Source organism: Chiloscyllium punctatum, chromosome 20, assembly GCF_047496795.1.
Source record: "Chiloscyllium punctatum isolate Juve2018m chromosome 20, sChiPun1.3, whole genome shotgun sequence".
Lineage (NCBI taxonomy): Eukaryota > Metazoa > Chordata > Chondrichthyes > Orectolobiformes > Hemiscylliidae > Chiloscyllium > Chiloscyllium punctatum.
Genome location: NC_092758.1, coordinates 40564249 through 40585785, shown reverse-complemented (window position 1 = coordinate 40585785; position 21537 = coordinate 40564249). Strand labels below are relative to the sequence as shown.

At 40.7% G+C, this 21537-nt stretch overlaps 1 protein-coding gene across 3 annotated transcripts in view; it reads right to left on the bottom strand.

The window, feature by feature from the left end:
• The window catches only part of LOC140492061 (testican-1-like), a 538140-nt gene that overhangs the window by 54582 nt on the left and 462021 nt on the right, over positions 1-21537 (bottom strand). For 2 of the 3 annotated variants that reach the window (XM_072590726.1, XM_072590728.1), the window contains one exon: positions 4308-4361. The exons of the other annotated variant lie outside the window; for it this stretch is intronic. In XM_072590726.1, coding sequence (XP_072446827.1) covers positions 4308-4361 — 54 coding nt within the window. The remainder of the gene's footprint in view (positions 1-4307; positions 4362-21537) is intronic. 3 annotated transcript variants of the gene reach the window in all.

The window sequence follows — 21537 nt, the reverse complement described above, 5'->3', positions numbered from 1 at the left end:
AGCAAAGCACTCACAGTGACAGCTATCTTTAATTATCCTGTCGCTGGCTTCACCCAGGTCTATAAATACGAGGAAAAGCTTCCAAATGTTAAGCTGACATTTCTAACATTACCACATGACCATGCAGGTCATTAAAACAAGGAAACAGGCCATTGTAAAGTGAAAATTACATGACAAAAGAGACAGGCTGGTCTGACAGAGATACGCAATATCTTAACAATTTAATTTAAGGTATCCACCAATTGCCAAATTTCAAAACAGCAGAAGAGAAATTACTTTTATGTGTAAACTTTAAAATTTATATATTAATGGACAATAAAAGTGGCTGGAAGTGCTTTTCACCTATTCAATTATGGAATATTAAAAAATGTTCATTTTTATTTGCTGGCATGACTCAATGTAAACTCTCGCTTCTGACTTTGAAGATTTTGGACTACACGAGTGGTTAGCATCCTCTTTTAAGCTGATGTACCTTAAAAGAAAAGTTTAAAATAAATGCACTTGGGAGCTGTTGGACAAAAAGTAAACCTGAAAGAATGTAGAACAGAAAAGTATACTTTAAACAGAAGAAACATTGCGAATTTGAATATCATCATTTATTTGCATCAAAGAAATAAGTTGAGCCATTATTTTGTTTCTTACTTTGTTATTCAGATTTTAAATGTGTGTTTTGCTGAATTAGCCTGATCCCATGGTAACATTTTCTTTTGGGCATTTATGATGTTGTTAAAACTGAACTCAACTTGGCCACATTTGACTGAGTGTGGCATCCAAGAGCCCTAGCAAAACTGGAGTCAATCAGAATCAGGGAGAAAATTCCCTGCTGGTTAGAGTCATACCTAATACAAAGGAAGATGTTGTGGTTGGAGGTCAATCATTTCAGCTCCAGGCCAAGTCTGCAGGAGTTCCTCGGCATAGTGAGTAACCATCTTCAGCTGCTTCATCAATTACCTTCCCTCATCATAAGGTCAGAAGTGGGCATGTTCAAAATGTTCAGCACCATTCAGTTCCTCAGATACTGAAGCAGTCCATGCTCAAACACAGCAAGACTAGCTCGACTTGGGCACAGTGACTGAGTGGTTAGCTCTGCCACCTCAGGGGTGCCAGGGATCTGGGTTCAATTCCATACTTGGGTGACTGTGTGGGGTTTGCACATTCTCCCTATGTCTGTGTGGGTTTCCTCTAGGTCCTCCTGTTTCCTCCCAAAGACTGTGCAGATTAGGTGGATTGGCCGCGCTAAATTGCCCATAGTGTCTAGGGATGTATAGGTTAGTGCATTAGCTATGGAAAATGCAGGGTTATGGGGATAGGGTAGCGGGTGGGTCTAGGTGGATGATCTTCATAGGGTTGGTGTGGAACCAAATGGCCTGCTTCCACTATGTAGGGATTCTATGATTCAATGAAGACTTGGACAATATCCAGACTTCAGTTGACAAATGGCAACTAACATTTCGGCTATGCAAATGCCATGCAGTGACCATTGCCAACAACAGAGAACCTAACCATTGCCCTTTGACATTCAAGGAATCCCACACTATCAACATCCTGGGAGTTTCTTGATCAGAAACTGAAATGGACAAGCCATATAAATACTGTGGCTACAAGAGCAGGTCAGAGGCCTCGGAATCCTGCAATGGGGAATTCACCTATTTATTCCCCATATCCTACCCACCATCTACAAGACAGAAGTCAGGATTGTGATGGAACACTCCCCAGTTGCCTGGATAAATGCAGCTACAACAACTCTCAAGACATTGGCACTACTTCGGATAAAGCAGCACTCTGAACAGCCCAAATCTAAAAAAAAATTCCCTCCAGTACCAATGCTCAGTAGCAGCAATGTGTATTAGCTGTAAGATTAACTGCAGAAACTCATGAAAAGTCCTTAAATAGCACTTCCAAACACATGACCCCTACTATCTAGGTGGACAAGGCCAGTAGATAAATGGGGACACCACCACATTATTCTTCTCCAAGCCACTCACTCCCCTGATTTGAAAATATCTCACTGTTCCTTCAAGGTCACTGGATCAAAATCTTGGAACTCTCTCTTTTGAAGGTACTATACACCAAATGGACTGGAGCAGTTGAAGAAGCTCACTTTCTCAAGGGAACTCTGGAAGAGCTATACTTGCAATAATTGCATTTATTAAGAAACTTGGTTGATATGTCTTTTCACTTATAATCTCATATGGGGGAAGATATTTAATTGCTGATCTCAGTTATTGAAAAATCTCTTTTGATTTTTTTTTACGTTGTGACCCATGGAGTAATGGGCCTACAGTGACACAACACTTCTCCAGCCTTGCTCATAACACCAGGTGGCAGAAGAGAGAGCCACCTGGTGTTATGAGAAAAGAGAAAAACATCTGTCATACTTGGCCAACACTATTTATCTATGTCAGCTGCGGAAGGGACTGCTGTTCATGAATTGGTCTCCACAGCCACAACAGATGATGTTAATACTGAAATGACATATACCTTGGACACATTCTATCATCTCCTGATGCAGATGGATGTGATCACTGGCAGCTTCAGAGACTGGTAGACACTGACTTAAAGGTCTTTTAGTTCCGCTATACTTTTCAGTATCCTACCATTTATTGTATATTTCTCTATCTTTTATCCCCTCTTGAAATGCCTTGTCCCATACTTTTTCCAATTGAATTCCATTTGCCTCTCTTCTGCCTCCCTCCTGAGTCCATTGTTATTTTATCTCGGAATCCATAGTGTCTAGGGATGCAATATTAAAAATTAATACTGCATTATCAGAAGCAATATACATTTTTATTAAAAGTCTGCAAAGTGGCAATTTTGGGGTGTTTCATGGAGATTTTCTCTAGCATGTTTTCTCACGCAGTTTAAGTCATTACATATGCATCACACCTCTGTGGCACCCCGCTTATGCTATTGTGTGCTCACCAGCAGAAGTACTCACTACTGCTGGGACCTTTCCAGATTCCTAACACTGGTACTATGTTAAACTGCAGCTACGAAACAGATAAAATGTGTAAGTCAGCTGGTTAGTTATCTTATTAGGAACTCAGATTGGTTTTGGGACCTGTTCAATAAAGTCAATGTGCTACCCTAAGAAATTTATTACAATTCTACATCCCATTTTCTCCTTTAATTTTTTTTTGAAGGTGGCATATTCAGCTTTTAAACTGAGATGGCATTTATATTTTTCAGCATTTATTTGCCAAAATAATATCAGTGACTAAACTTCAAATTGTTGAATTGGCTTTAAAACATTCTGAGGTGCCCTGAGGGCTTGAAAGGAGCTATAAATAAATGGAAAATTGTTCTTTTATTGTGATAAGACCATATACATAGGAGAAGAAGTAGACCATTCGCCCATCAAATCTGCTTTCCCATTCAATGAGGTCATGGCTTATCTGAAAACCCTCAACCCCACTTTCCTGCTTTTTTTCCCAGAACCGTTGATTCCTTTACTGATTAAAACTCTGTCCATCTCTGCCTTGAATATGCTTAACAACCCAGATTCAACAGCACTTTGAAGTAAAGCATTGCAAGAATTCACTACCTTCAGAGAAGATGTTCCTCCTCATCTCTGTCTGAAATGGATGACCTTTTATTCTGTGATTATCTCTTGCCCTAACGGATCATTTTGGATTCTTCTCCTTCTGCTGCAGCAGAAAGATGTCTGGGTAATCATTGACCATCCCAACCTTTTAGATTGCAGTGACATGGTGGTACCATAAACCCATCTGATTTTGTTTTTCTTCTCTGTGTCATGACAGCCTCAGTGGAATGCAATGGCACCTGATCTTGTGGTATTGCCAGAATCTCTCAGATTGTATGTATTTGAGGAAAGTCTATAAACGGGCATCTTTCCCTCTCCTCAGGACCCCAAACTATACCTATTTGTCGATTGTGGTTCAGACCAAGGCATGAAAAATGCGTTTTACAGTCAATTTGTGTGGCTCTTTCGTTCCTTAAATTTGGGTTCCCTGCATTTTGATAGTTCAGTCCTGCAAAGCTCTACTATATCTCCCTTCCCATGGCAGTAATAGACATGCCCCTGGTGAGGGAGCTCTAATTAGGAGCCAAGGAAAATAACTTTGGGCAAACATCTAGGCTCTATATCAATTGACTGGAAACACTGCAGAGCACCAAGAATGAACTCAATTATTTGGACTAAACTGCATTATCATTAATCTACACCTTCGAATGTCCAACATTTTAGCCATTTCTCCTCTTAATTGTGCACTAATAGTATAAGTTAATTAATAGTTGATTTATACACAGTATACCAAGACCAAGAATTGGCAATTGTATCTGGTTACCTCTTAAAGGCGAATGATTTGCATCCTTGCCTTCAGTCCGGGTCTTGATTACATCTAAACCAAAAGAAATATCGTGAGTATAAAACAACAGGATTCAGTGATGAATTTATTCTTGGGATAAATTTATAATAAATGGGATTTAGGCATGGTTTAAAGGTCAGCTTGTGTTGCCTATCTCTAATTGTCCTTGAACTGAAAGATTGCTTGGTCATTTCAGAGGGCATTTAAGAGCCTCATGGAGGCCATATCAGGTAATAATAGCAGATTTTCTTACCTAAATGCAATTTGTGAAGCAGATGGGTAGATGACAATTGGCAAATGTGTCATGGCTAACATTACTGAGACTAATGCTAGATATTTCAATTGAATTTAAATTCCAACAGCTGACACTTTGGGATTTGAACCCTTGTCCCTCCATTATTAACGTGGGCCTCTGGCATACTAGTCCAGTAGCATTACCAGTATAAGTTGCCTCCTTCAAAAAAATCAAATGTCGTACTTTATTAAAATATAATGTAGGTCAATATGACCACTATGAAATAATTAAAGTTACATACTTGATTCTAAATAATAGTACTCTTTCCAATCATTTATCAAGGTAAAATAACAAGGCTTCTTTGAACAATCTTTAAATACAATAAAGTCCAAAACCAATCGCAAATTTAGATCTTTCTTTTCCATGTGAATCACAAAACAATACATTAAGATCAGTGTTAAAATTGTCAGACATGTTCCCAACAAAAAAAAATCACAGAATTAATTCTAGCAACACTCATTACTATTTACATTATGTACGGATTGCGATATAATGGAAACTAAATTCTGCCTCATGTTGAGGATGTCATGAAGTGTCAGACTCCATACTCAGTGAGACAATTAAGGACAAATCTAGGTGGCTACAACTTGGATTTCATGAGACTTTGGAAGCAGCAGCAGCAGAATTGTATTCAAATATTATCTGTAGCCTCATGGCCCAGCAACAGTACTCTCCATTTCTATCAAGCAGGCAACCAAGCTTACTTCAATGAGCAATAGAGAAGACTATGGCAAAAACAGCACTAGATGTACTTAAACATAAGCTGCCAATTTAATGAAGCTACAACCAAGGACTGCATGCATGCTAGAAAGCAAAAGCATCACAATATGGATTGAGTTAAAACCAACTGAAGAGAACAAAATATTGCAGTTCTATCACACCTAATCATGCATGATGGTGGATTGTTAAGCAACTACCAAGAGATTAGGAGGCTCCGTGAAAATCTACATCCTCAACAATGGCAGAGGCCAGAACACTGATGCAAATGCAAGGCTGAAGCATTTGCAATCATCTTCAGCCAGAAGTGACATATGATTTTTTTCCATATTGTCCTATGGTCCAACCATCACAGCTGCCAGTTTTCAGCCATTTCAATTCACTTCAAAGCAATATCATGAAACAGCTGAGTGTCCCGCATACAGCAATTACAAATGATCCTCATAAACATCTTACTGGAGGTGCTGAAGACCTATACTCCAGAAGTAATTCCTTCTCTGCCTAAACTGTTACATTTTGACTGCAAAAGTGGCATCTACAGGGCAATGTGGAAAATTATGCAGGTATGTCCTGTCCACAAAAGGTAACATGAATTGTCCACCCAAGTGGGAGGTGGTGTCCTAGGCACTGGAGAATCGAATGTCTTGAATATGCTAAATTGCTCATGGTGTTCAGGGATGTATAGGTTAGGTGCATTAGTCAGGGGTAAATGTGTGGAATGGGTTTGGGTGGGAAACTCTTCGGAGGGTCGGTGTGGACTTGTTGGGACGAAGGGCCTATTTCCACAATGTAGGGATTCTATGATTCTATAATGTTGTCTCCCACATCTTTCCTGAAATACCATGTTTCAATCCCTCGAATCAATTAGCTCCCTGGCACAGTACTGAAACAACTCAACAAAGTTACAAATGGCATCCTTTGAAGGCAAAGTTAAAAATCACACAACACCAGGTTATAGTCTAACAGGTTTATTTGGAAGCACGAGCTTTCAGAGTGCTGCTCCTTCATTAGGTAGCTATGGAGTAGAATCAAAAGACACAGAATTTATAGCAAAAGGTTACAGTGTCATGCAACTGAAACAATATATTAAACAAACCTAGATTGCTGTTAAGTCTTGGAATAGGCTACAGGTTTCAGTTTATTTGTATGTAAATACCAGACTTCTTTTAAATCACATTCTTGAGATAACTCAAGGTTTTTACAAAAAAGTGACATCTCAGCTCAGACATTGCAGTAAAGGTGTCAGATTAGAGTCTGTCTGTATCCCAATCTTGAGTCAAACTGCTTCTATTTCCAAAGTAGGAATTTATAAAATTTTACATGGATTGACTGTCTGCTGACTGTGTGCTTTTTGAGCAAAATAGAATGTGTCTGCAAATACAGTTCTGCAAATGCAAATTGACCCCATAGATTTGTGTGTGTGTGCGCGCGTGTATGTGCATGAGAGAGAGATAGAGAGAAAGAGAGAGAGAGGCTCATCCACATCATGGCATGAGGGAGAGAGAGTGTGAGTGTATGTGTGTGAGACGGAGTATAAGCCTGTGAGAGGGTGTGTGCATGGGTGTGAGTGTGTATGCATATGAGAGAGAACATGTGTATGAGAGAGGGTCTGTGTGTGTGTGTGTGTGTGTGTGTGTGTGTGTGAGAGAGAGATTGTATGTGGGGTCACCTGTCGTGTAACATGAACATTAGGTGTCAGTTGAGGCCATCCTCATGGGTACTGAACTTGGCTATCAGACTCTGCTCAGCCATTCTATGCTGTTGCGTATTCCGAAGTCCACGTTGGAGGATGGTCACCTGAAGATCTGAGGCCAAATGTCCCTGACCACTGACGTGTTCCCGACTGGGAGGGAATGTCCCTGTTTGGCAATTGTTGTGCAGTGTCCGTTCATGCGTTGTTGTAGAATCTGCTTGCTCTCGCTAATGTACCATGCCTCATCAGGTTAAATCATGAAGGCTTATGTCCGAAATGTCAACTCTCCTGCTCCTTGGATGCTGCCTGACCTGCTGTGTTTTTCCCAGCACTGCATGTTTTAGCCCTGACTCTCAAGCATCTGCAGTTCTCACTTTCTGCTTGATATTGAAAATGGTTGGGGTTTACATAGAAAGAAACTTTGAAGCTCCTGCAATTCTATTGATTGAGTGATGTTTGCAATATGCCTTACAAGGTTTTTATCATGAATTATATATGTTTTAATGGTACAAAATCTGCAAATAGCAATTTTCCACTAAAGTAGCCTCAATCAATATACTCAAGCTGAGGAATAAGCTTTGTTTGAAAATGCAATGATAAATCATCTTTTAAATAATAGTAAGTTATAACTTGGCTTGGAGCAGATCTGTGTTGTCAGACATCAAACTTTTATCTCAACAGAGAAGCTGAAGAAAATCCTGTACATCAAAGCAAACATGTAGATGAAATAATGAACAAAGGATAATACTGTGAATAAAGCTTTACTTAACCCAAATGCACTTCAAAAAAAACTAAATCGAAATATTGACATTTCAGATTCTCAATTGCAAGAGCAAAGATCAGCTGTATATTTTCCCGAGGGATAAAACATATATAGAAAGTTCATTTATCTGAAGTATTGACCCTTATCTTCCCCCTCTGTCTGACCTGTTGAGTGTTCCCAGCATCTCATGTTCCTTTTTCAGATTTCCAGCTTCTGTGGTATTTTGCTTTTACAAGAAAAGTATGTTTTAACTTGGCATAGAGTAATGCAAGAGCTGCAAATTATTCTTGAAATTTGAACTAGCTAAATTTCACAGGAAATACATAATGTATACTTGGAAACCAATATGTTAATTTGTTATAGAATAAATTTCTTAAGAAGGCTAAGTCAGTGGGTTTGATTTCTGGCTTGTGCTAAGGTGACTTACATCAGACAGATAATTGGAGTTAAACGAGTGCTAGTGCCACAATCTGAGAGGCAGAAAGACATCAGGCAGGATTGCCAATCTTTATCCTTTCCTAACAATTCCCAGCAGCAAGTATGTGGATGGATGTTAACTGAGGAGAGCATTATGCTTAAATGTGAAGGCCTCCATGGCTTACCAACCCATGAAGACTGTCCATTTGGCAAAGTACAGACTGTGCGATGTGGGATTCCACGCCAGCTAAAATCAGCAATTTTGCGATGCATAAATGTCAGCAAATCAAAAAGATAAATATTTTTAAAATGCTGATGTAAAAGTAGGAAACTACAAATCTTATTAAAAAGTCCTACTATTTGTGACAAATCCAAGTGGCATCACAATTTCATTTAAAAGGGTACTGACTGCTAAGCCTTCAGTTCATCTTGAATCATGTGACAGGAAAAACATACATCAAATATAATTTACGTTGGAATGGAAGCAAATTAGTTTGACCTTTATTCTCATTGGTAGATTAAAGATGTTCTGAAATTAGGTAATACTTCAAATTGTCCTATTTTTCTGCAGGTGCTGATGCCAATGATGTCTCGAATAGTAATAGAATAAAATGAACACATTGTATGACTATGAATTAAAGAGTTTAACTGTTATTTTGCTGTATAAAACCCAGGGGAAGTTTATCAAAACATCTTCCACATTTGAAGGCCTATAACTTGCAATGTTTTTATTCTTGAAATATCCCAAAATTGACATTTTTTTGAATTCTGTCTTAAAATAACACGACAAGGATGCCATTGATTCCTATTTTGCGTAATTATATTCATTGTGCTATAGTGCATGTTGGGATCCCTGTATTAAATCATCTTTGCATAAGATTGCTAAAACTGAATTGCACATGATAACAGACTCCTTATATTGTCAGCAGGTCGCAAACAGTTTAAATGATCATTTCCAGGTTATTACCTCATTATCTAGATTTACAAGTTGTCTAAACAATTTTACAAGCTAAATTTTTTTTGTTTATCAGCACTTTTGTACAAAATCTACTTGCGCCAGGTTTTGTTATAGCAGTTATCCAACACTTAATTCTGCATTTAATTAAATTTACTCTTGCATGTTTAGAATTTAATTGCTTTCCATACGATGATTTGCAACAATGAGCTGATAACATCAGAGTGAGGGGCCTCTGGGACCTGAGTGAACAAGGTAAACAAATTTGCATCTCCCTAAGCAATTAGATCCAAAGATTGTGAAATTAGCAGCACAAGAACTAAGAAGGTGGTGTAAATTACAATGGGTGAATTCAATGTCAAGTCAGATACGCAAAGAGAAATAAAGGGAAAGAAAAACTGGATAAAGAGAACAATAGCCAGAGGGAAATTTCTTTTTAAAAAAGATCTTCCACAGCAATTAAAACCTGAAGAAAGAAGGTGTGATAATTTATCAAGTTAAAAGTCACACAACACCAGGTTATAGTCCAACAGGTTTAATTGGAAGCACACTAGCTTTCGGAGCGACGCTCCTTCATCAGGTGATTGTGGAGGGCTCGATCGTAACACAGAATTTATAGCAAAAATTTGCAGTGTGATGTAACTGAAATTATACATTGAAAAATTGATTGTCTGTTAAGCCTTTCATCTGTTAGAATACAGTGATAGTTTCACTTCTTTTATGTGAAAATCAAAAACCCTTTTTTTTAAAGTTGCATTCTCAGGTTAGCTGCTATCTCACTTTTTAGATTAGAATCAATCTAAACATCAGGTTATAGACAGAGAACACAGGGGGCTAACACCTTCAACATATTGTCTAGCTATCACCATTGTTAACAGCTAACCTGTTAACTTTGTACTGTGTGACTTTTAACTTTGTACACCCCAGTCCAACACCGACATCTCCAAATCGTGATAATTTAAAAAGGCTGATTGGCAATGATTAACACTTGCCATGTCGCTAAAAGGATACTTAAAATTGAAATGGACAAGAGTTAACCTCTTGTGATGATCTTTGTTTACATCCATCACACAAATACAACAGCTTCACACAATGTCAATGCACTTTAATGTGGAGGTGGATGGTTAGATACTATTTCACTGAAGCTAATGGCATAACAGTACAATTTGCACTGCAATCTTTTTGATATTTCAGTTTAACTACACATCAGTACTTATTTGCAGTGACAAGGTGGAATTTTCTTTTTTTGTGTAAACGTGGATGGTACTTACATCTAAGGCAGAACAGGTCTTCTCATTCTTTTAATTTCTTTGTATATTCATATGCAGGCAAAATATCTTTTTTTTTGTAGTGGTGGGCTGGAGATTCTGACCCCTGCTGGTGTCTTCCAGCCTCCAGTTTTCAGATGCTGAATGTAAAAGGCACCTGGATAGCACTTCACTCACTGTAACCCTTGGACCATCACCCTCAGCCACCCTGGAGATGTTGGATACATACCAGGAAGACAGCCTCATGATTCAGCACCACATCCCTCGAGGTGTTCCTGTCGGATATCTGCAGGAAAGGGATGTGGTCTTTCCCAGGGATAGAACAAAAGTTCTTTTTTAGTGTCCAAGGCAGCCTGGACCGAGGTGGCAGCCAAAGTCAGCAGCTGTGAAAACCAGCTGGAATGGAGAGATGGGATACTGTACCACAAAAAGATAACTGATCTGCTGTGCCCCTCCAGGATAAGTGTCACTGTTGTTGTTTGAATTTATTCATTCATGGAATGTGAGAATTTTGATTGGTCCAGCGTTAAATCCCCATCTGTAGTTGCCTTTGAGATGGTGTGCTGCCTTCTTCAAACGATGCCGTCCATGTGCTGGAGGTAGCACATTGCTATTAGGGAGGGAGTTCCAGGATTTTGACCCAGTGACAGCAAAGGAACAGCGATATATTTCCTCGTCAGGATAATGAGTGGGTTGGAGGGGAACTTGCAGGTGGAATTGGTTGTGGGTTTAGAACGTGCTGTCTAAGGATCTTTGGTGAATTTCTGCAGCGCAGATAGTAAACATTGCTGCTGCTGCTGAGCGTTGGTGGGAGAGGAAGTGAATGTTTGTGGATGTGGTGCTAATCAAGTAGACTGCTTTGTCCTGGATGGTGTCAAACTTCTTGGAGCTTCACCCATCCAGGCAAGTGGCGGAATATTCCATCCCACTCCTGGGTTGTACCTGTAGATGATGAACAAGCTTTAGGAGGTGAGTTAATCTACTGCAGGATTACTACTCACTAACCTGCTTTTGTAGCCACAATGTTTATATGGATGGTCCAGTTCAGTTTCTCATCAATGATGTTGATCATAAGATCAATGCTCCATGCTCCTTTAAGTGTGAGTAGTTTAGATTGTCTACTTGCCATTGCTTTGGACTATCACACAGGAGATTGGGCGCCAGGTTCAACATCACAGATCTTATGTATAATCAATGTCGTCATTTTATTGAAAGTACCAGTGGGTCACCAGTGGCACCACATCTTACACATCTGCCAGGGTTCACACTTCAAACATAAAAGGAGTTACGATAATCAGCAGCACACACACTACCTTTCCTCACGACTAGGAGGACCTACATATCTGATAGCTTCTCAACAAAGCTTGTATGGGACAATGACACAGGACAAATGTAGCATCTAAATGAACAGCTCATAGGAATATTCGGCCCTCACATATTATAAAGCTTCATTGATTTTCATCAACACTAGCTTTTTGACCTCACTGAGTAACCTTCCATCCACAGTCCTTGAATTAGTAACTTCTCCAGGATCCCATTCTTACAAATATTACATGAGGATAATCACAACTCTGTGTCTATCAATGCAACCAACGTGTTTATGCAACAATGCTAATATTTCTTAAAATTTCTCATCTTCTGTAGGAGAAGAATGTACACCAGCTGACGTGAGCATGTCCAGAGAGGATATGGGCTGCCTGTCTTATGGTCCTGAGAAGCAGGCAGCAGAGTTTGCAGAGTTGCTCAGGGAGCTGCCAGCTGCTCATTAAGTAGCAATAATTTAATAAAAAGTTGAGGAAGACTGACAGCTTCTGAGACTAACAAATTCTCTGCAGCCTCAGGATCCCAGACCCTCAGGTGAGGAAAAGCCTCATTCATTAGGCCCATCCTTCAGAGCCTATTTCTGAAATTGCACCGTCAAGGCCTTCCAACTCACTTTCCAACATTCCAGTCATTGAAGAAGGGCCATTGGACCGGAAATGTGGACTCTGTTTTCTCTCCACCGATACAGCTAGACCTGCTGAGTTTCTCCAGCAATTTCTGTTTTTGTTACAGGTATTGACCTTGGTGACTAATGTACCAACTTCATTCTCCACCAGTGCAGCTATTCACCTCAGTGTATAATGTCTAAGTCTAGAATAGCTTGGCATCACATTCTGACAAGCACAGAACTGGCAAAAGACAACAACAGAGCAAACAGTTGAAGTCTCTTTCATTTGAAAATCTGCTGAAGAACATACTGAGCCTGGTATAGATGATGAACCCCTGTACCAGTTATAAATTAGCTGACAAAGATGCAGAGGCAAATAGTGATTACATTGGACAGAGGTGCAAGAGACCATAAAGAGACTAGTGAGAAAGGGAAGAGGATCTACCCGATGTCATGGCTCTGACATGCAAGAGCATAGCTGTCTCTATGGACCATCACTGGTTTTGTGCATGGAAACATAGAACATTGAAAGCAGGAGCATTGAGGAGCAGGAGTTGGCCATTCAGCCTTCGATCCTGCTCTGCCATTCAATATGATCATGGCTGATCATCCAACTTAATATCCTGTTTCTGTGTTTCCCCCATACCCTTTGATTCCATTAGCCCTAAAACATGAAAACATTCAAAGTTTTAGCCCTAAATGCTTTCTGTGGTAGAGATTTCCACAGGCTCACCACTCTTTAGGTGTAAACATTTCTCCTTGTCTCAGTCCTAAATGGCCTACCCCATATCCTGAGAATGTGTTTGCCCTGTCTAGTTCTGTTAGAATATTTTAGGTTTCTATGAGAACACCCTTATTCATCTAAACTTTAGTGAATATAATTCTAGCAGACCCAGTCTCCCTTCATATGTCAGTCTTGCCATCTCAGGACTCAGTATGGTACACTGTAGGCGCATTCCCTCTATAGACAGAACATGTTCGCTCAGATAAGGAGACCAAAACTCACACAACATTACAGGTGTGGTCTCACCAAGGGCCTGTATAATTGCAGCAAGGCATCCCGGTACTCATATATTCTCTTCCTCTCATTATGAAAGCCAAAATACCATCTGTGACTGGTGTACAAGGACACCCAAGTCTCACTGCAGTTCTTCCCTTCCCAATCTGTTATTATTCAGATGGGATAACATGTCTTCCTGTTTTTGTGTCCAAAGTGGGTAACCTCATACTTACCCATATTATACTTCATCAGCTATACATGTGCCCACCTAATCAACTTGTCCAAATCACACTGAAGCATCTCTGCATCCTTCTCACAGCTGACCCTCCCACTCGACTTTGTGTCATCTGGAAAATATTCCATTGAGTTCCCCAATCTAAAGCATTAATATAAATTGTGGGTAGATGGGTCTGAGCACTGATTCCTGTGGTACTCCACTTGTCACTACCTGCCACTCAGAAAGCGACTTGTTTATTTCTCTCTGCCAACCAGTTCTCTGTCCATGTCAGTGCACTACCCCCAACCACACATGTTTTAATTTTACACGCTAATCGCTTATTTTGGACCTTAGTTAAAACCGTCTGAAAACCCAAGTAAACCATATCCACTGGCTTTCCCTGCTGAACTCTACTAGTTACATCCTTGAAGTATTCCTGTAGACTTGTCAAGCATGATTTCCTTTTGTAACTCCATTTAACTGTCCAATCTTGCCACTGTTTTCCAAGTGTTCTGCTATTAAATCTTTTACGATAGACTCGCGCGTTTTTCCAACTACTGAAGTCAAACTAACTAATCAAGTATTCCTTGTTTTCTCTCTACCTACTTGCTAAAATATACTGTCCAAAGAATGTTGAAAGGTGACTATCAATGGGGTGGCACAGTGGCTCACTGGTTAGCACTGCTACCTCGCAGCGCCAGGGACCTGGGTTCGATTCCAGCCTTAGGCGACTGTCTGTGTAGAGTTTGCACATTCTCCCTGTGTCTGTGTGGGTTTCCTCCCACTGTCCAAAGATCTGCAGGTCAGGTGAACTGGCTATGCTAAATTGCCCATAATGATAGGTGCATTAGTAGGGAGTAGGTGAATGGGTCTGGGTGGGTTACTCTTCGGAGGGTCGGTAGGTTAAAGGGCCTGTTTCCGCACTGTAGGGAATCTAATCTAATGCATTCACTAGTTTCTTAATTACTCTTGAATGTAGATTATCAGGTCCTAGGCATTAATCAGCCTCAAATCCCGTCAATTTGCTCATTCATACCATTTTCCTACTAATACTGGTTTCCTTCAGTTCCAAGCTCTCACTAAATCCTGTACTGAACATTTCTGGGATGTTGTTTGTCTTCTCCATTGTGAAGACAGTACCAAAGTATGTGTTTAATTAACCTGCTATCTCCTTGTTCCCCATTATAGCTTTGTCTGTTTCTGACTGTAATGGGCCCTACATTTGTCTTCACTGATCTTTATCTCTTTACATACTATAAAAACATCTACAGTCAGTTTGAATGGGCCCTGCATGCTTCTGAATTAGATTAGATTTCCTACTGTGTAGAACCAGGCCATTTGGCCCAACAAGTCCACACCAGCCCTCTGAAGAGTAACCCACCCACCCCCATTTCCCTACACGCACTCCTGAATAACGCACCTAACACTATGGGCAATTCAGCATGGCCAATTCACCTGACCTGCACATCTTTGGACAGTGGGAGGTAACTGGAGCACCCAGAGGAAGCCCATGCAGACACGCGGAGAATGCGCAAACTCCTCAAAGACAGTTGTTCAAGGCAGGAATTGAACCTGGGTGCCTGGTATCGTGAGGCAGCAGTGCTAACCACTGAGCCACCATGCCACCCTACTCAGTTAGTACTCAGTTAATCAATATCTTTGTCCTCCATTGCTGAAATCTGAACTGCTCAGATCTGCAGCTTTTTGGCCAACTTTTATGTCCCTTGGATCTAGTATCACCCTCTATTTCCCAATTTGGCCATGGTTGTGCTATCCTTCCCTCTTTAGTTTTATGCCAGACAGGAATGAACAATTATTGTAGTTTCTTCACGCATTCTTTAAATATTTGCCATTGCCTATCCACCACCATTCCTTCAAGTAACGTTCTCAAATTTATCATAACCAACGCATCATAAATTGAGTCCTGCTATTCCGACAGTCAAATGTTAAACTTTTTAAGGTACATACAGTACACTAATTTCCTAGACTTTCAGGCCAAAGGTGATAGAAATCACAGATTAGGTTTATGTGCTAATCAAGAATTATTATTTATTACAAGTAATCAGAATATAGCTACCCATAAACTGATATAACACATTGGTATATACCATTACTAACTAAACTCATATCCCACAGATAGATATACACACACACACACACACACACAAATGTATGCACACAAAATAGATTAAACAATGCTGAAGTGGCTTTGGGTAGGTATTAAACTTCTGTATTCTGTGACAACTTGAAACAAATACAATACTTTGCACTACATTTTTATGGTCCAGTATTTGGTTTTCAGCATCTGCAGTCATTGTTTTTACCTACTACATTTTTATGCTCTATTTCAATCCGTTTAAACTTTTGACTCTTGATGTTTTCTTTGTAGACTACCTTGAGGGTTTATACCATGTACAGTAGTATGAAAATGTTCTGAAGCTCCCATTTGCTGCTGTCCTGTGGGAAGCACACAACCTCTAGGAAGTGGGAACATAAGATGGTTGGGTTTGAGCAGTGGTTTTGTATAGTGCAGGCTGTCTACATTGTGGCGAATGGATAAATTCCCCTTGCATCATATGAGCGTGCTCCCCCCACCTTGTCCACTTGCAAATCCTTTATTGGTCAGTGCATTGGGTATATGAGTTGGGAGGTCATGTTGTAACTGGATAGGACATTAGTCAGGCCACTTCTGGAATATCCATGTACAATTCTGGTTGCTCTTTTATAGAAAGGATGTTGTCAAATGTGAGAACATGTAGAAAAGATTTACAAAGATATTACCAGGTTTGGAGAGTTTGAATTATAGGGACAGGCTGAGTAGACTGCTGCTGTTTTCCCTGGAGTGTCAGAGGCAGAAGGGTGATCTTATAGAGGTTCATAAAATCATGAGAGACATGGACAGGGTGAATAGCTAACATCTCTTTCCTAAGATGGTGGAATCCAAAGCTGAAAGACACAGGTTTAATATGAGAAAGATTTAAAGGGTAACTTTTTCATGCATGATTTGGAGAAACCGGTATTGGACTGGAGTGTACAAAGTTAAAAATCACACAACACCAGGTTATAGTCCAATAGGTTTAACTGGAAGCACTAGCTTTCGGAGTGCTGCTCCTTCACCATATGGGCCACAACAACCTAATGAACCTAACTTTTTTCATGCAGAAGTCATGCAGAAGCTGGTGCATGTATGGAATGAGCTGCCAGAGGAAGTGGCGGAGGCTGGTACAATTACCACATTTAAAAGATGGGTATATGAATATGATGGGTTTAGAAGGATATAGGCCAAGTGCTGGCAAATGGGACTAGATCAGATTGGGATGTCTGGTCAGCGCGGACTATGATTCTATAACTTCAAATTGATGCACCGACCAAGAAACTGAACAGAAGGTTATTGATGCAAATGAAACAACATCATTGAAAATTTATGACAAACAGAATAATATTTCACCATTATAAGAAAAAACTTTTCCTTAGGGAGCAATGCCTCTGTGCCTCAATTGGTTATTACTTCAAATATTCAGGCACTCATTTGCCCTCAAATCTAGCTGCCTCAAATGTTCCTGAGCCTATCTTCAAAGTATGACTATTGTTCTGACTTCTTCCAAAATCTTGGCGTTGGCACCAACTCCCTTAGCGTTTGTGCTGACTTTCCTTTCTCATCCAAGGGGGGGGGGGGGGGGCAGAGGTTTATTCCATGAATGAATGATGAGTGATTTATTGTCACTTGTACTCTACAATGAACAACACACTAAAATACACTGAAAAGCAACCTGCTCCCTTTTTAAGTTCTCCTGCTGTTGCTGACCGAGGTTGTACAGGATGCAACAAAAATTCGCTATTTGGGAACGCCTGTCCTGAGTGCTCCTCCTGAGGAGTCCAGTCAACAGAAATTCAACTTCAGGAGACTAACTGTGTATTCTGTGATGGCTGTAGTGAATGCATGGGCAACATTATCACATTGTTCAGCATCAATCTGGGGTTTTGCACCGGTGTTTTATTAGATTAGATTAGATTACAGTGTGGAAACAGGCCCTTCGGCCCAACAAGTCCACACCGACCCGCCGAAGCGTACCCCTACATTTACCCCTTACCTAACACTATGGGCAAGTTAGCATGGCCAATTCACCTGACCTGCACATCTTTGGACTGTGGGAGGAAACCGGAGCACTCGGAGGAAACCCATGCAGACACGGGGAGAACGTGCAAACTCCACACAGTCAGTCGCCTGAGGTGGGAATTGAACCCGGGTCTCTGGTGCTGTGAGGCAGCAGTGCTAACCACTGTGTCATTAGCCATTCCTTCTTGGTGTATTCCTTATCACCCACAAGACAGCTTTGGAAAGGATGAGGGTGGTGCAGACATTCAAAGAGCCTGGGAATTGTGTAGACTGTAAGCTTGTGACAGATCCTTGGAGAGCAGGCACGTTCCTGCAGAAAATGTTGCCTGTCGTGACCCACAAACTGGACATTGAAGAAGTGAAATTCTTTCCTTTTCTGGAATCTGACTAACTGCAGAGTTTGTGCAGTAGATGGCCCCTTGAGCCTGAGGCAGCATAGTGACAGCTGCAACTCTCTGAGCTCAGGCACCTTGGCTTTCAGCATCCATGGTGAACCAGGCAAACTGCATTGCTTTCCTGTAAAGGACATAAATGAACTCATGAATGCGCATGTGCGCTGCTGCTTGGGAATTGACACATGGGTCCCCAGGTGAGGTCTGAAAGGGGCTGGTGGTGAGGAAGCTCAGTGTCACCGTGATCTTCAGCACTGGTGGCACAGCTCTTCAAATCACATGGCTGCAGACCTGCCTGCCTAAGCTGATAGATGGAGGTGAAGGCTTCCTTACTCATCTGCAGGGACTAACCATGCCTCCGTGTGCACCTTTCTCGGCAGACTGCCTGATAACGCTGAAAACCCTGTTTGCTGTCTTCGAGCAATGCTTGCTTTACCACTGCGGGAGCCCCCTGAGCCTCTGATAACTGCTTCTGCTGTTGCTGATATTCCCCTTCACCTCCTCATTAAAGCCTCAATCCAACAGGCGTGGTCCACTGTCAGCTGCAGTTTTCCCTGTTGGACAGATTCATCTCCCTTGCACTCTGAGTGTGGCAGCTTCTCCCCCTTCACAATTCCATCCAGCTCCTCTAACTAGTTCTTAGAGAGGTTATGAAATCCTTGCATTGGCCTTGCTAGAGAGGACAGTAGGGTCACAGTCCTGCCTTAACATTCCAAGTACCAGGATGCTTCTGAAACTGACATTCCAATATTTTTGGGTCAGTTCCCCAACCACTTCCATTTAATCCTTGCATGGTGTGGTGTGGAGATCAGCCCCGAGAGTTGGTGGCTGTGAAATAAAGGAACTCTATTATCAAGAATAATCATTATTTTCTCTGGTGAGTTTCCCAGTCTTGAAAATAGAGGATGCCTATTACCAGATCAGTGATTTATCTCACCAGGATCAGACCATCCTATTGGACATAACATCAAAATATTGATTAGTCATGTATTTCCCCTAAATACAGAAAAGATGGTCCATTTAGAAGGTAATGAAGAGATTCAAAACTTGTCAGAGCACTGTCAAGCTATGAATTCCTATAAATAAATATTAAAACATCAAGTGTTTTATGCTCCAAGATATGACACATTTTCAATCCATCATAAGGATCTGTACACGCACAACACACTATCAGCAGAATCTCTATCTCTTTCACTTTTTTTTAACCTGCTTGTTAAGTGATGAACAGTGAGTGGGCTTTTTGGTATTCAAGTTTCTCAGAAGCAACATAATAACTAACTCCTGTGATGTATCCCATACACGCAGAGGATCAGTCCTCAGCCATTAGGGATGTTTAGCAATGCCACCCTGAGAAGGAGGTAGTAAAGTAGGCCTCAGTGGCTGAATTCTTTACGTATATTTCTAACTAGAAATGACAATTCCTGAGTGACAATAATAATGTTTTCTTTCCATAAGAACAGTATAATATGAAATATAATGATTTGGAGATGCCGGTGTTGGACTGGGCTGTACAAAGTTAAAAATCACACAACACCAGGCTATAGTCCAACAAGTTAAATGGAAGCACTAGCTTTCGGAGTGACGCTCCTTCATCTGGTGGTTGTATGATGTTTAACAGTGAAATATATTGGTTTTGTTTGAAATGTTAGTTAGCTCGATTACTGGCCTGAGCAGAGAAAGAAAGTAGTGGCCAGAAAATGAAGATGTGTTTTGATTCTGTGCTAGCTGCTGCTTACAGACAATTGAATGTGGTAAAAACAAGTGGGATATGATTGGGGAATGTATTATTTGTTCATTCGTTATTGGTCGCTTTTCCTGTATGCAAGGATCCCAGTGGAATTTCTGCAAACACAGTTTGTCAATGAAAGGAAGGGCCATTTAGCAGCTGCAGCTTCACAGGGGTAAGCATAGGGTAAACACATCAGTTTGCTCCATGCTGTAAGTGGGGGTTAGCTGGAAGAATGGCCAAAAACTAACATATGAGAAAGCAACACCTATAATCCAGAGTGTGGGTTCAATTCCAATGCCAGCTGAGGTTATCACAAAGGATTCTGCTCTCCCCTCACCTGAGGCATGGTGACCCTCAGGTTAAACAACCACCAGTCACCTCTCTCTAATGAGTGAGCAGCTGTACAGTCCTTTGGCACTATGGTGACATTACCTTGACATAACCTACCCAATACACTTTCAGTAGGGCTGGGGCAGGTTCAGAAAGCTCCTGCTGAAAACAATGCAGGAGCTTTTGTTTTAATATGCTAACATCTCAAATATAAATGCATTTATTTGTTGATGCTATTTTCCACTTGTATGCTGTAAATACATAGCCCATAGTATTGTGAGATTCTCTGAACTCTAAACCATTAAATGGATCAGATGGCATTTCAAATGAATAGCTTTGAAAGTATACTTTTGGAGTGATTCTTCACTCCTAACCACACGACATGGCAGATTAATCTCATTCAGATTTTTGTTTTGATGTACACTAAACAATGAAAGCAAACATCGCCAGTTCCTGGTTCTTCAGTTGCTCCACGGAAAAGTATTCAAGCAAAGATGTCCCTGGGAGGACAAGCTTGGGATAAAATACTTAGAATTTGTGACCTGGACAAAATGGGAACTGGAGATGCTGGAGATCAGAGTCGAAGAGTGTGGTGCTGGAAAAGCACAGCCAGTCAGGCAGTATCTGAATAGCAGGAGAGTCAACGTTTCGGGCATAAGCCCTTCATCAGGAACTTGCGTCCCGAGGCATGCATAATGCATTAGTATTTCAATCATCTTTTTAAACAAACTAGATTGAGAAGAATTTCTGAGTTTGAAATTGCTTCATTAAAGCGCTGAGGGGAATTTGCTTTCATATTATGATGAAGGAAATCAGGGAGGTTAGAACTGGTACTTATGCCCCATAGAGCATGAATTTTAAAACTTGCAGAATATATATTCATAGCTCAAGAAGGGAATCATGAAATTGGAGGCGAGGAGCCACAATTTCCTTGTGAATTCTGGATAGCTTGACTGCTTAATTGTAACTGAGCAGAAAGAAGCAAAGTCTGTTTAACAGTGCACTGAGTTGGATCAGGGTCAAAAACAAGCTTTAATCCACAAAATTAGAAAAAAGAACAGTGATCATTAAAGGAAGAATGGAAAGAAATCATAAGACTGTAAAATGAAAAGGGAAATAAATCAAAATCTTCAACCAAATGTGAGGAAACACGTTGTGGAATTCTGATGAAAGATCACTGACCCTGAAATGTTAACTCAGAGCTGAATTTTACCATGGAGGTAAGGGGGTTGGTTCTCTGGTGCATTATCTCACATAATTCTTACCTCATTAGCCTCTATGGTGCCTTCATGCTATTGTGCATCCTGCAACTGTTGGGAGTCCTTGTCACTGCTGGCACATCCTGGGACTCCAGGGGTTGACATATTACTTACACCCAACCATGCA